Below are 16,797 nucleotides of genomic sequence, written 5' to 3' on the forward strand. Positions count from 1 at the left end.
AGCTGCTAGCTTACTTCTTTGCTCCTGCTTGCTGCATTGCATGTCTCCGTATGTGCCGCTTGACTTTTGCTCATAACTACTTGCTTTGGCTCACTAAATGACTCTATCGCTTTACTTTTTACAGCTTATTTATAGCTCTAACAGAACTCACTACTTGGTCAGTATATGCATATTACTGGAACAGTCATACCAGCAACATTGGGACTTTGCATATCATCGTTACAGTGGCTACCCATTGTAGCTATTATTGTAGCAATATTCTGATACATTTATCATCTGTTGTTGCATTGCATTATACTGTGTACATATATCTTATATTGCATATATGAGAATACTCGGGTAACACAGTTTACTAAAACTACTGTCTGTGGCATGTATTGCTGGTTTCTCATATATTCCATATATTAACTTGTGTGGGTTATTTGCTTATGGTATATGTATTTATTTTGTTGGTTCCTTCATCACTAGCGTTACTTAGTCACCTGGACCGGTCCTATTTTAGTGCCGTACATGTATGCACTTTTTTAACCTTTTAGGTACAGGTTGTTTGTGTATTTCTATCTGTTGATTTTTTTGCTGTATCGGCACCCGGCGAGGTGCGTGAATTAAAAACCTTCTTTCTAAACTGCACTTTTTGTTGCTTTGATTATTTTTTGTAAAAGAGTGCAGAATTCCCAGTCTTTTAAGAGGTTATATCATAAACCTCTTTTCTTCTTCTCATTTTATATAATACTAACTAAATGGGTCTGCACCAGTTTTTTAGATTCCACTTATATAGAAGTGGGTACTAAGTGTTCTGTTACTTGAGCACTTTAAGCAACTCTAAATTAGCAAAAATCCATTCACAATTTTCCTCTTTTTGTTTAGTTTATTAGTTATGATGTGGGGGCCTGCGGTTTAGGGCTTAATAGGTTTATTTAGTGACGGCAATGTCGGAAGTGGCAGATTAGGAGGTAATAACTTTTATTAGTGTCAGCGATGTCAGGGAGCGGCGGAACAGGGGTTAATAACTTTTATTAGTGTTGGCGATGTCGGGGAGTGGTGGATTAGGGTGTTAGGTTTAAACGTAACTTTCTTTCCCCCATAGACATCAATGGGACTGCGTTACGGCGATTTGCCATTCCGCAATCGCAGGTGTTAGTTTTTTTCTAACACTCTCTCCCCATTGATGTCTATGGGGAAAAGCGTGCACAAGCTGGTAAACTCAGCCCTTGGCTTTTGTGCGGTATGGAGCTTAACGCACCATAACGCACAGCAAAAGGAGGTTTTTCAGTAACTCATAATGGCAGCGCTATGGAAAGTGCGATACCGCTCCTTTTATTGCGTTCTTTACGCACCCGGTATAGCGCAAAACTCGTAATCTAGGTGAATGTTATTTAAAAATAAGCAAAACTATACATTGTTACAAAAACACCCCCTAGATGGGCTATATAAATGGATCCTCTACAAAACATTTATGCAAAGAAAAATCTAGTGTACAATGTCCCTTTAATGTTTAGCCAGCTGAAGGGTAAAAGAGGAAACACAAAGGAAAGCTATTTCAGAGACATGATTTTTCCTGTTTAATGATGAATATAAAAATGTGTTTTCTCTCATAATCATTGTAACACCACTTGAAACATACGAGGATTTATGACCAGAGTTCAAACCAAAGCAGTGAGCATCATCTGTAAGGAGCTTATACTGATGTCTAAGAAGAAAACAGACTTGGACAATGCTTGATAACAATGAATTACAAGAACCGTCAACCCAAATCAGAAGACTGTAAGGGGCCGATTTATCAAGCCCCATATGCATCTGTTTTCCGCGAGAGCCTTCAGGCTCGTTTGAAACAGGAGTTAAGAAGCAGCGGTCATAAGACCGCTGCTCCTTAATTCGTCCGCCACCTCTGAGGCGGCAGACAGTAATCAGCCCAAACAGATACGATCGGGTTGTTTGACACCCCCTGCTAGCGGCTGATTGGCTGCGAATGTGCAGGGGCGGCATGCTTGTGCAATGATAAATATCGACAGCGTATGCTATCAGCATTTATCGATGTGAGGCGGACATGATCTGCTACAGTGGATCATGTCCACTCACACTATGATAAATCGGTCCCTAAATCTTTTCACACAGGAAGAGAATCGCTCTACCAGTAATGGACAACAGCTCAATAACTTGTTCTATGACGATTTAGCTCCTAGGAACAGTCTCTTTTAGCTCAATTGTGTTTTTCACAGAGGAGAAATTTGAAATAAAATCAGTCTTAACCCGCCTAACAAGATCAGTCCAGCCCCAAAATAACAGCCAATCCTCCCCGAAACGAGGAACATGGTAACCCCAGATGATCATTTCCGCCTTCTTTGGGCCTTGTCAGTGAGGTGCAGCCATATTCCTCTAAGCACTTGGAGCAAAGAGTCCACGTCTGGTTGCCAAATGCACGCTCACTTACAGGTCCCGGGACTAGCATCCTCATTGGCTGCTTAAAGTCCCCTTACAATAGGATGTGGCCATTTTTACATAGATATATTCAGGTGATATTTTCTAGTCAGCTTTTTACAGCTATGTGTGTTAAGGATAAAGTAACCAGACTATAAAGGACCAAATCAGGTAATTGACCCTGAAAAAAGCAGGTAATGGTTTAGAGTGAGACAAATAAGCCTGATTAGATCTACTAACTGGGTTTAGAGATCCTGCTTGATTATGCAAAGAACATTGGTAAAGGGAAGAGGCGGGCTAATAGGAAGGCACAAAGGAAGGCAAGAACAGATGCTTCCTGGGATATTTAGTTTCTGGATATGTGGATATGTTTGTTAAAGCTCTCTGTATGCCATGAGTTGAGTTGCATGTAGATACAATCGTTTCCCCACCGTGCACCTTCTCGCTCTGAGTAGCGCAGCAGCATATCAGACCACGCGATACTGGAGGGAGGTGGAAAGTCATTTTATTTTTATTTCAACGGTGATGGCTGCCGGTAAGATTAAAACAAAACCAAAAAAACCACATATCCATACCGATGGCCTAGCGGTATAAACAACAGTGTTTGTGCCACGTGCTTGCTCCCCTCTGTTTTTATACTTCTAGAAAATGATTGTGCTGTAGATTACGTTAGTTAAAAGTACAGTTAGTAAAAAAAAAGAAGTAAAAGAAGAGAAAAGCAAATGAAAGCAAAATGAGCCATTTTTTGCCTTTGATTTTTTTATTCCCTGTAGTTTCCAAATCTGCAGTGAACACAAGGGAAAGGAATTCATATTTAAAGCTGATTTAGCTAAAAAGTGTGTCATTATGAATCTTATGTGCACGATTAGGACATTTAAATGGAACATTTAAAGGGACACTAAACCCATTTTTTTCTTTCACGATTCAGATAGAGCATGCAATTTTAAGCAACTTTCTAATTTACTCCTATTATCAATTTGTCTTCGTTCTCTTGCTATCTTTATTTAAAAAGCAGTAATGTGATGCATAGGAGCCGGACCATTTTTGGTTGAGAACCTGGGTTATGCTTGCTTATTGGTGGGTAGATGAAAGCCTCCAAAAGCAAGCGCTATCCATGGTGCTGAGCCTAAAATGGGCTGGCTGCTAAGATTTATATTCCTGCTTTTAAAATAGAGATGGCAAGAGAATGAAGAAAATTTGATAAAAGGAGTAAATTAGAAAGTTGCTTAAAATTTCATACTCTATCTGAATCATGACATAAAAAATTTGGGTTCAGTGTCCCTTTAAGTCATTTTTATATATGCATCAGAAACATCACTGCACTGCTTAAAATCTGTATGAAAACTGAATCTTTTAAAAGCATTTTACCCCCTTCAATGTTTGGCAAGCCCAGGATACACCCCCTTAATGATATTTATCTAACTTTCTATGCTACGACCAATTAGAAAAATCTATAAACAAGTTCCTGCTCATATCAACCAATCACCGTACTGCATATAGGAATATCAGGGATCTGCATTACATGGAACGCACTTCACACAGTGGAAAGACTACGGTTTTTTAAAGTTAAATAGCAGAAAATACAGGCAAAATAAATGACAGTTTATTGCAAAGTTTTTAAATTATGCATAATTAAACATTTAAAAACACATCCTCACTTGTCTGCCTATGTAAATGAACGCCACAATGAACAGTTTACCTAATTCTATTCATGGTTTATGTTTTCCAGCACTCCTTACATGTCATAAGGTTCCCTGAAGTACAAGACGTACGTTATTAGCTGAGCTGTACACCAGACTTATTACCCAGTGGCAGTTCTAGGGGTGCACAGCTGACCTGAATTTGTAAGGTAGTGACTTTGTACATGACTAGCGCACTGCAAACAGAACCAATGCCGTAATAAAATGGTCTAACTTTGGGACCGATTACAAGTGGCGCACTATTTAGCACTTTCGCTCGCAAACAAAGGCCACTAGAAGTAAACTTGCAACGTGCGGATTAGCACACATAGTACAAGTTGAAAGTTAAATGTTCCATGGAAGCTGCAAATAAAAAAATAAACTAACACTTATCGCTCACATGCTAATCCGACAAGAGTTAACCTACAGCGCTAACCCAAAGGTAGTTATGAATATTTTACATTCCAGTGTCCGTCACATAGAAGAAAGTTCTATTTATCTTTAAATATATATATCTTTTTAAAATACATAGAACATTTTCCTTTTCATTATGAGAACATTGGAATGTAAAATATTTACAGTTTAACACTTTATTTTAATGTATTTATGTTGTGTTTATTGAAAGTTCAGTTTCCATGGGATATCAGCACTACTGTAGATGTCAGTGCACGAGTGACAGTGGTTAACTGCATACACCCCAAGTATCCATATAGCAAACAAATGTCACCAACACCGATGAATAGCTTATAAACTTTTATTGGATATAGATAAAAAGCGACGTTTCGGGGCTTAACCCCTTAGTCATGCTTGTTTAGCATGACTAAGGGGTTAAGCCCCGAAACTTTGCTTTTTATGTATATCCAATAAAAGTTTTATAAGCTATTCATTGGTGTTGGTGACATTTGTTTGCTATGTTGTGTTTATTGCAACTTCTAATTTTGCTATTACCCTTTACACAAGGTCTTCAGTTGTGCTAAACTGATGAGCGCAAATGTAGTTTGCACTTGTTCAGTTGCGTTTATTTTCAACTTATAATAAATTGCAATTTCGCGCACAAGCTAACGTTAGTGCACCACTTGTAATCTAGCCCTATGTGTTTAGCCTCTTTAAATTGGGGTTAAACATAAAGTTAAAGGGACATGGAACCAAAATGTTTTCTTTTTTCCATGATTCAGAAAGAACATTACATTTTGAACAACTTTCAAATTTGCTTCAGTCTCTTGGTACTCTTTGTTGAAGGAGCAGTAATGCGCTACTGGGAGCTAGCTGGCAATAGGCATATATGTGCTGCCACCAATTGCCATCTAGCTCCCAGTAGTTTATTGCTGCCTCTGAGCCTACCTAGGTATGCTCTTCAACAAAGGATACCAAGAAAACTTGGTAACCGAACTACATTGAAAAGTCTCTTAAAATTGCTTGCTCTCTCTGAATCATAAAATATGTAGCTTTGTGATCAACATGTTGCATTCCCGCATTTTATTGTAGAGAATCATCCCAGTTATAATTTCATTGCTGCCGGGTAGTGATTTGTACTCTTGTGGTCTGCAACACGCTGTGCAGCAATTCTTTGCCCCCTCCTTGGTAGACAAGGGGTTAACTGCTGTGCAAAGCACTTAGGAGATGCCAGAGGCACAGCAATGCATTGTAAGAGACTTCTGGTAAACCCTTATATTAAGCCATATCAAAGTATTAATTATAGCTCTGCTGAGTTGTTGTGCGAGTGGAGCTTGCAGTCCTGGTGGGATTAAAAGTCTCACAGCCTTCACACTCTATTGCAAGGAAAACAGGACCCCACAATGATGGGAACCCACCCCAGCATAACCTGATTCCTATAGCTGCGGATAATCCTTTATCAGAAACAATGATCGCTATGAGAGAGAAACTATATACAGTATAATTACACCGTATTAGATCTAGAACAAAAAATGTAAAACAAGCATGGTCCCCTAAAAAACATACAGCTAGATTACGAGTTTTGCGTTATGAGTGAAAAAGCAGCGTTATACTTCATAAGAATACTTTTTCCCTAATGCCGCTATTACAAGTCTTGTACCGCACCTTTAAAAAAGTCCTTTTTCAATGGGACTTTCATAGCGTCGGTATTACAAGTTTGCCTGGGAGGCCAAAATGTGAGCGGTATACTCTATAACCACAAGATTCGCACCGCCATCTAAACTCAGTAGTTATGAGTTTTACGTTACAAAGCTGTAGCATAAAACTCATAACTAAAGTGTTAAAAAGTACACTAACACCCATAAACTACCTATTAACCCCTAAACCGAGGCCCTCCCGCATCGCAAACACTAAAATGATTAACCCCTAATCTTCCGTTCAGACATCGCCGCCACTTAAAAAATGTATTAACCTCTATTCCGCCACTCTCCGACATCGTCGCCACTATAATAAACTTATTTACTTATTTACCCTAAAACCGCTGCCCTCCCACATCGCAAACACTATTTAAATATTATTAACCACTAATCTGCCATCCGCTCACACCCCGCTATAATAAATCTATTAACCCCGAAACCGCCGCCATCCCGCATCACTATATAAGTATATTAACCCCTAACGTAACCCTATGCCTAAGTCTAACCCTAACACCCCCTAACAAATATAATTAAAATAAATCTAAATAATAATATTTACATTGTAGCTATCTTAGGTTTTATTTTTATTTCACAGGTAAGTTTGTATTTATTTTAACTAGGTAGACTAGTTAGTAAATAGTTATTAACTATTTACTAACTACCTAGTTAAAATAAATGCAAACTTACCTGTAAAATAAAACCTAACCTGCCTTACACTAAAACCTAACATTACAATAAAATAAAAAAATTAAATTAATCAAATACAATTATCTAAATTACAAAAAAAAATAAACACTAAATTACACAAAACAAAAAAATAATTAACCAAAATAAAAAACGAATTACTCCTAATCTAATAGCCCTATAAAAATAAAAAAAAAACTAGCCTACACTAAACTGCCAATGGCCCTTAAAAGGGCCTTTTGCGGGGCATTGCCCCAAAGAAATCAGCTCTTTTACCTGTAAAAAAAAATACAAACAACCCCCCAACAGTAAAACCCACCACCCACACAACCAAACCTATTGACTGATTTTAATAGCCAATAGAATGCGGGCTCAAGCCTATTGGCGAATTGGATCCGCCAATAGGATGAAAGCTCAATCCTATTGGCTGATTGCAACAGTCAATAGGATTTTTTTCACCTTTAATTCCTATTGGCTGATAGAATTCTATCAGCCAATCGGAATGTAAGGGACGTCATCTTGGATGACGTCACTTAAAGGGAAACTTCATTCTTCAGCGACCATCGAAACAAGAGGATGCTCCGCACCCGATGTCTTGAAGATGGACCCGCTCTGCGCCGGATGGATGAAGATAGAAGATGCCGTCTGGATGAAGACTTCTGCCTGCTTGGATGAAGACTTCTGCCGCCTGGATGAGGATGGATGTCCGGTCTTCAAAAACTATAAGTGGATCGTCGGGGGTTAGTTTTAGCTTTTTTTAAGGGTTTATTGGGTGGGTTTTATTTTTAGAGTAGGGTTTTGGGCAATGTAAAAGAGCTAAATGCCCTTTTAAGGGCAATGCCCATCCAAATGCCCTTTTCAAGGCAATGGTTAGCTTAGGTTTATTTAGATAGGTTTTTATTTGGGGGGTTTGGTTGTGTGGGTGGTGGGTTTTACTGTTGGGGGTTGTTTGTATTTTTTTTACAGGTAAAAGAGAGATTTCTTTGGGGCAATGCCCCGCAAAAGGCCCTTTTAAGGGCTATTGGCAGTTTAGTGTAGGTTATGGTTTTTTATTTTGGATTTTTATTTTTATTTTAATAGGGATATTAGATTAGGAGTAATTCGTTTCTATTTTTGAGAATTTCATTTTTTATTTTGTGTAATTTAGTGTTTGTTTGTTTTTTGTAATTTAGATAATTGTATTTTCTTAATTTAATTTATTTTATTGTAATGTTAGGCAGGTTAGGTTTTATTTTACAGGTAAATTTGTATTTATTTTAGCTAGGTAGCTGGTAAATAGTTAATAACTATTTACGAACTGGTCTACCTAGTTAAAATAAATACAAACTTACCTGTGAAATAACAATAAAATCTAAGATAGCTACAATGTAACTATTAGTTATATTGTAGATAGCTTAGGTTTTTTTTTACAGGTAAGTATTTAGTTTTAAATAGGAATTATTTAGGTAATAATTGTAAGTTTAATTTAGATTTATTTTAATTATTAAGTTAGGGGGGGTTAGGGTTAGACTTAGGGTTACATTAGGGTTAGGTTTAGGATTACGTTAGGTTTAGGGGTTAATATATTTAGTGTTAGTGATGTTGGAGGCCAGAGGTTTAGGGGATAATAACTTTAGTATAGTGGCGGTGACATTAGGGGCAGCAGATTAGGGGTTAATAAGTGTAATGTAGGTATGGAGCTGAACGCAACCATATCAAAACCTGTAATAGCAGCGCTATAGGGAGGTGAAATACCACTGCTTTTGTGGCGGTCATTAATTTCCCTATAGCGCTCAAAACTCGTAATCTAGCATAGCAGCAGTTGCTTTAATTCATTACATATATTTAGATCACATAAAAGGACATTTTTATAGGACGAACCCATACGGATAAATGACACATTATTGATAACGTGGCAGCTAATTAGCACTCTATAATCAAGTTCAATACCAACTGTTACCATAAGCAATAACTCTACAGATAATAAACCCTAACCGCGAATAACTACCGCTTAAGTTAACCCCTTACCTGCTAATAACCCTACCGATATTAACCCCTAACCACCGCCTCAGTCAACCCCTTACCTGCTAACAACCCTACCGCTATTAAAGGGACAGTCTACACCAGGATAGTTATTGTTTTAAAAGATAGATAATTCCTTTAGTATCCATTCCCTAGTTTTGCATAACCAACACAGTTATATTAATACACTTTTTACCTCTGTGATTACCTTGTATCTAACACTCTGCAGACTGCCCCCTTATCTCAGTGCTTTTTACAGACTTGCATTTTAGCCAATCAGTGCTGCCTCCTAGGAACTCCATGTGTGTGAGCACAGTGTTATCTATATGAAACACATGAACTAACACCCTCTAGTGGTGAAAAAAGTCAAAATGCCCTGAGATGAGAGGCGGCCTTCAAGGGCTTCGGAATTAGCATATGAACCTCCTAGGTTTAGCTTTTAACTAAGGATACCAAGAGAACAAAGCAAAATTGGTGATAGATGTCCTATCTGAATAATGAAAGTTTGTTTTGGACTAGACTGTCCCTAACCGGCAGTAACCACCACTTCAGTTAACCCTTACCTGCTAACAACCCACCGCTATTAAACCCTAACAGTCGCTTCAGTTAACCCCTTACCTTCTAAGACCCTTACGCTATTAAACCGTAACCGCCAATAACCGCCGCTTCAGATAACCCTTTACCAGCATAACAACCCTACCGCTATTAAACTGTAACCGACAACAATCGCTGCTCCAGTTAACCCTTACCTGCTAACAACCCTACCGCTATTAAACCCTAAACGCCGCTTCAGTAAACTCCTTACCTGCTAAGACCCTACCGCTATTAAACCGTAACCGACAATAACCACCGCTTCAGTTAACCCCTTAACCGCTAACAACCCTACCGCTATTAAACCCTAACCGCCAATAACTGCTGCTTCAGTTAACCCCTTACCTACTAACAACCCTACTACTATTAAACCCTAACCGCCTATAACTGCCAATTCAGTTAACCCCTTACCTGCTATGCCACCTACCGTTATTTAAACCCAAGCTCCAGCTAACCCTTTACCTGTTTAGACCCCTACTGCTATTAACCCCTAACTGACAAAAACACCCACTTCAGTTAACCACTATTAACCACTATCCTAAACTAACATAACTCCCACCACAATCCCTAATTGTTACGATCCCTCCTGCTAAATCAGCCAACAGGACCAATGACAGTAAATAGGAATACAAATACACCAGGAACACCTCTATATTAACAGGAAAAAGCCAGAAATGAACCAGAACACATCAGTTCCCACAGTTGCTATTAACCCCTAACCACCATTAACCCCCCACTGCAGTTAACCTCCTATCTTATCAGACTCCCACCTCAATAAATCTCTAACTGCTCAACCACCCAACATGATCAATGCCCTGTGATATTGGATGGTTTGCATCAGTCAATAGAAATACACCTTGAACCCCTCTATATTAAAAAGGAAAATGGGAGTTTTTTGGGGGGTCTTAGGGTGAGAGTCCCTTGTTGTGGGGGTTAGCAGTTGATGGCTTATTGAAATGGCAGTTTAATAGGCATCTTACTAGTGATTACAAGTTTAATTGTGGTGGGGTTCTGACAGTTTAGGGTTCTTAGAGGTAAGGGGTTAAATGAGGTGAGGGACTGTCAGTTTAGGGGTAGCAGAGATAGAGGTTGCAGTAGTTAATAGTGTTTAGGAGTCCGACACTTAGGGGTTAAGAATGGTAAGGTTCTTAGTGGTTAAAGGATTAATTTGGGTGCAGTGTGATGGTTTAGGGGTGGCAGGGTTCTTAGCAGTTAGGGAATCATTGCTATAGGAAGCTGGCAGTATAGGGGACTATAATGATAGGGGTTTTAGCAGTTAAAAGGTTAGGTGGGGGTCTGGGGGCTCAGGGGTTATTAGTGTTAACAGCAGTTTTTAATGTGCACCAGTCTTAAATTAAAATGAGGCACAAAAAATGCCACATTTACTTATAAATATGAAAGCATTATGGGTAATGCTCAAGCAAAATTAGCACGTCATAACACTTGCATTTTTATGCACTGTTTTGGAACTACATTCCCCATGATGTTCAACCAGCTGAAATGTAGGGTGATCATCATGGGAAATGTATTTCCAAAACCTCTGGAGGCCCACAAATGATGACCCCTGATCTAGCCTATTGTAAGTTAGGATGAGTAATGCATGCGCTAATGAACGAGAGCAAGTCCTTTCTGCTTTAATATGTCCCTTTAAAACACCACAAATCTGTTTATTTGAGTTAATTCAAACTGCCATATGCTCATTGGCTCTCATTTAAAGCCATCAGAGCTTTCAAGAGAAAACACTGTAAATAAGTTCATAGGAATTAGTAAAATTACTTCAATTATGTCTACAATATAATGGGAAAAGCTTGTTAAATACACAAAGAGAAACAGGGGTATTACAGGCTTTTCATAGGGTTTCACAGATCTCCTTTAAAGCAAAAGTGAAATCAAAGCAGGGCAGCTGATTGATCCAGTATTGATTTGCCTTCCAACAGGGCTGAAAGGTCTAAGCTGTGTGAGGGATTAACTGTAGGGGTTATGTGGGTTGAGCTGTGACTAACAGGGGTGTAGTCACGGGTGTTCCGCGGGATTGGGCAAGCTGCAGGTAGAGCGAGGTTGAGTTGCCTTTGAATGAGCGGAGATGGCTTACAGAGTCTATACTATCCCTGGTGTCAGGTTGGGTGGCCTGTGAAGGAGCGGGGTGGGCTTACAGAGTCTATGAAATCCCTGGTGTCAGGTTAAGTGGCCTTTGAATGAGCGGAGACGGCTTACAGAGTCTATGTTATCCCTGGTGTCAGGTTGGGTGGCCTGTAAATGAGCGGGGTGGGCTTACTGAGTCTATGTAATCCCTGGTTTCAGGTTGGGTGGCCTGTAAATGAGAGGGTGGGCTTACAGAGTCTATGCTATCCCTGGTGTCAGGTTGGGTGGCCTGTAAATGAGCGGGGTGGGCTTACAGAGTCTATGAAATCCCTGGTTTCAGGTTGGGTGGCCTGTAAATGAGTGGGGTGGGCTTACAGAGTCTATGCTATCCCTGGTGTCAGGTTGGATGGCCTGTAAATGAGCGGGGTGGGCTTACTGAGTCTATGTAATCCCTGGTTTCAGGTTGGGTGGCCTGTAAATGAGCGGGGTGGGTTTACTGAGTCTATGTAATCCCTGGTTTCAGGTTGGGTGGCCTGTAAATGAGAGAGTGGGCTTACAGAGTCTATGAAATCCCTGGTTTCAGGTTGGGTGGCCTGTAAATGAGCGGGGTGGGCTTACTGAGTCTATGAAATCCCTGGTTTCAGGTTGGGTGGCCTGTAAATGAGCGGGGTGGGCTTACTGAGTCTATGCAAGACCAGACAATATACTTCACAAACTGGATTGCAGAGGTGTGAAGGAGCGGGGTGGGCTTACAGAGTCTATGAAATCCCTGGTATCAGGTTGGGTGGCCGTTGAATGAGCGGAGACGGCTTACAGAGTCTATGCTATCCCTGGTGTCAGGTTGGGTGGCCTGTAAATGAGCGGGGTGGGCTTACTGAGTCTATGCAAGACCAGACAATATACTTCACAAACTGGATTGCAGAGATGTCTCCAGAAAATAATTATGGGGGGGCAGGGCCATGGCAGGAGGGACGGGGCTATATATGGGAGGGACTGGTTGTTCTATAGGCAGGGACAGTTGATCAGTGGGTGGGCCTGGACAGAGGAAGGAGCAGTCATTATGGGAGCAGTCATTATGCAGGGGGGTTGAAAAATATGACCAAGTGCTACTAATAACTTGAAAATTCTTACTAACCCACTTTTTCAACTCCAGATTTTCACAATGCCATACATAAAATTGTAATACGCCATTTTATTCTTCTATTATACTATGCTACAAATAAAACACTATATACTTAGAAACTTATACATGATATAAAAATATAATCTTACCTAAAATGAGAAGTCTATTCAGATGGCAGCAAGTTAAAGGGACAGTATACTATACAATTGTTTTTCCCTTAATGTGTTTCCAATTACTTTTTTTACCAGTTGCAGAAAATAAAATGTATGAAACTTGCTTTTTAATGTTTATTTGTGTCTATGATTTAGCTGATTTTGTGTTTTGAAGCCACAACCTAATAAAATGGGTTGAGCTTGCAGGTATAATCAGATCTCATTACTTTATCACATTGTGTACATATACCTGCTTCTTTATTTTATATCTGTCCATAAACCAAAGACCAATACTTTGTGAGAACAATGGAAAATTAACATTTTATTACCTTATCTCTTCTATACCCCACTGGGAGTGTAATTTCTTCTACTGGCTGTGTTAACACAGCTTGTCCTTGAGGCCAAAAACTTTCAGGATGGGTGGAGATACCACAGGCTAAATAAAGTATTTCAAATGCTAATATAAGGCTAATGGAAATACTTGTAAACAATTTAATACACTCCAGCAGGTAAAGTGGATCCTTGGGAAGAAAATAAAGGGGAGAACATTTTTGAGTAAACTGCCCCTTTAAGGCAAGAATAAACACACATACAGACACAGTCAGGGAGATACACATACACACAGCCTCCCTCTCTCTCCGTCTCACATACACACTCTCACACACATACACACACTCTCTGTCTCTCTTACACACACAGACTCCCTCTCTCTCACATGCACACACTCTGGGGCATACAGTATTTATCATGGTCCGTGTTTGGCTCGCTGGAAACAGAAGTTATGAAGCAGCGGTCTAAAGACCGCTACTCCATAACCTGTCCGCCTGCTCTGAGGCCGCGGACAGAAATCAACCCGATCAAATACGATTGGGTTGATTGACACCGACTGCTAGCGGCCAATCTGCAGGGGGCGGTATTGCACCAGCAGTTCACAAGAACTGTTGGTGCAATGATAAATGCCGAGCGAGTATGCTGTCAGCATTTATAGATGTGCAGCGGACATGATCCACTATATCGGATCAAGTCCGCTCGCACCATAATAAATAGGCCCCTCTGTCTCTTTTACACACACAGACTCCGTCTCTCTCTCACACACACATACACACATACTCTGGGTTTTTTTTACACACACACACACACTCTCTCTCTTTCTCTCACACACACACAAACACACACTCTCACACACACATACACACTCTCACATACACACTCTGTCTCTCTTACACACACTCTCTCTCTGTCTCATACACACACTCTGTCTCTCTTACATATACACAGACTCACACACTCTCTTTCTCTCACACAAACACACACAAATCTCACACACACACTGTCTCTCTTACACACACACTCTGTCTCTGTCTCACACACTCACTCTGTCACATACATACACACACACTCTCTCTCACACACACTCTCTCTCACACACACATACACTCTGTCTCTCATACACACATACACTCTCCCACACACACTATCTCAATAGAAAAAGTGCTATTGTCGTATTGGTCCCACAGGGAATGTTCCATTTAGTAGATTATGATATCTTTTAATGGGCCAACAACATCAGGATATTGTATTTCATAAACTTTCAAGACCTTCACAGATCTCTTTTTTAGATGTAGATCATCCACCCTCACCTGATCCACATCAATTCTGTTCCGCTCCATGTATTCTTTGTCATTGACCTGCCCCCCTTCCAAGTATTCCATCACAAGCACACGTGGGGTACTCAGGTCCCAGTGGATTTTGGGAATCTGAATGAAGCAATAGCAAGACATTATTACAGCTGACACTGCATAAGTAATCATAGTTCCATCTCATCTCGGGTCAATGTTTTGTGACATTAAGTTCATATGTCAACCCTTGCACTAATTAAACAGACATTTAACAATAAATGTATTTCATGCACCTTCCTCTAATAATGGGTGCCACTATTTTGAAACCTAGGTTACACTTAGGGTTGCCACCTGTCCCTTAAAATACAGAACACTTATAAGTTACACATGCTGCAGGGTGTGCAGGGAGGAATATGTATAGTGCTGTCCAGAAACACAATACATGTTCCTCCCTGCACACCCTGCTGCTTGTGTAACTCATAAGTGTCCAGGAAAACATGGCTGAGGTGGCAACCCTAGTTACACTGTATCTGAAAGTTGCTACCAATGTGCAACTCGTCAGTGGAATGCAGTGAAAGCTAGGTTTCAACATGGCGACATGCATGACTAGAGGGGCTCGCTGATTAATTGTGCAGTTAAAATAAATGTAGCGAGCTCATGCGCTGGCTAAAGCAGTCAATAGCTTTAAAGGATATGAAACCCAAAAATTTTCTTTTGTGATTCAGGCAGAGAATACACATTTTAAAAAGTTTCCAATTTCCTCTATTAGGAATTTGCTTTGTTCCTATGTTATTCTTTGTTGAAGAGATACATAGGTGTCTGGGGAATTACATGCAGGAAATAATACTTTCATCTTGTTCTCTTGCAAATGTATAACATTCTTGTAAAGCTGCTGTCATATAGCACTCCAGACACATGAACGCCCCTGAGCTCAGGCCCCTGCTTTTCAACAAAAACATAATTTATGCTTACCAGATAAATTCCTTTCCTTCCTGGCAGGGAGAGCTAACAACTTAATTCCTTACTTTTGGGAAATACATCACCTGGCCACCAGGAGGAGACAAAGACACCCCAGCCAAAGGCTTAAATATCCCTCCCACTTCCCCTGTCCCCCCAGTCATTCTGCCGAGGGAACAAGGAAAAGTAGGAGAAACATAAGGGTATAAAAGTGCCAGAAGAAATAATATAAAAAGGGAGCCTTCCAACACAATAAATTACATGCTGGGTCATGGACTCTTCCTGCCAGGAAGGAAAGGAATTTATCTGGTAAGCATAAATTATGTTTTCCTTCCATAAGGCAGGGAGAGTCCATGACTTTATTCCTTACTGTTGGGAGAACTATACCCAAGCTCCAGAGGACACTGAAGGAATAACGGGAGGGAACAAAAGAGAAGCGGACCCTATTCTGAGGGCACCACAGCCTGCAAAACTTTTCTCCCGAAAGCTACTTCAGCCGAAGCAAACACATCAAACTTGTAAAATGTAGAAAAAGTGTGTAAGGAGGACCAGGTAGCTGCCTTACAAATCTGATCCATAGAAGCTTTGTTCTTAAAATAACAGGAGGAAGCCACTGCTCTAGTGGAATGAGCCGTTATCCTCTCAGGAGGCTGTTGACCCGCTGTCTCGTAAGCTAAGTGGATGATACTCCTCAACCAGAAAGATAGGGAAGTTGTAGTAGCCTTCTGTCCCTTACCCTGTATAGATGAGAAAAAAAGAGGAAGATTGTCTGAACTCCTTAGTAGCCTGAAGATAAAGCTTCAAGTCCTGAACCACATCTAGATTATGAAGCAAACGTTCCTTCACTGAAGAAGGATTAAGACACAAAGAAGGAACAACAATCTTTTGATTAAAAATTACGATTTGACACCACCTTAGGGAGGAACCCTAATTTAGTACGTAACTTTATGCCAGGAAAAGCCACGCACTTCACACCAGTACAAGTAAGTCCTCCACACTTTATGATAGATACGACGAGTAACTGGCTTACAAGCTTGAATCAGAGTGTCAATAACCCTCTCAGAAAACTCTCTCTTGGCTAAGACTAAGTGTTCAATCTCCACGCAGTCAGCCTCAGAGAATCTAGATTTTGATGTACAAAGGGACCCTGTGTCAGCAGATCTCTGCGACAAGGTAACCTCTACTAAGGAGATGAGGAGATCCCCACCAGACTTGCAAACCACTTCCTTCACGGGCCACGATGGAACAATCAGAATCACTGATGTTTGCTCCCGCTTGATGCGAGCCACTACACAAGGGAGAAGCGGTAATGGAGTAAAAAGATATATGAGTCTGAACCTCCATGGTACTGATAGGGCAGTTCCGCTTGAGGATCCTTTGACCTCGACCCGTACCTGGGTA

The 16,797-nt window shown here is 40.3% G+C and overlaps 1 protein-coding gene across 5 annotated transcripts in view; it reads right to left on the reverse strand.

The window, feature by feature from the left end:
* ADCK1 (aarF domain containing kinase 1) overlaps positions 1 to 16,797 on the reverse strand; it is a 137,882-nt gene that overhangs the window by 59,419 nt on the left and 61,666 nt on the right. For 4 of the 5 annotated variants that reach the window (XM_053697355.1, XM_053697356.1, XM_053697354.1 and 1 more), the window contains exon 8: positions 14,461 to 14,577. The exons of the other annotated variant lie outside the window; for it this stretch is intronic. In XM_053697355.1, coding sequence (XP_053553330.1) covers positions 14,461 to 14,577 — 117 coding nt within the window. The remainder of the gene's footprint in view (positions 1 to 14,460; positions 14,578 to 16,797) is intronic. 5 annotated transcript variants of the gene reach the window in all.

This window comes from Bombina bombina, chromosome 1 (assembly GCF_027579735.1).
Source record: "Bombina bombina isolate aBomBom1 chromosome 1, aBomBom1.pri, whole genome shotgun sequence".
Lineage (NCBI taxonomy): Eukaryota > Metazoa > Chordata > Amphibia > Anura > Bombinatoridae > Bombina > Bombina bombina.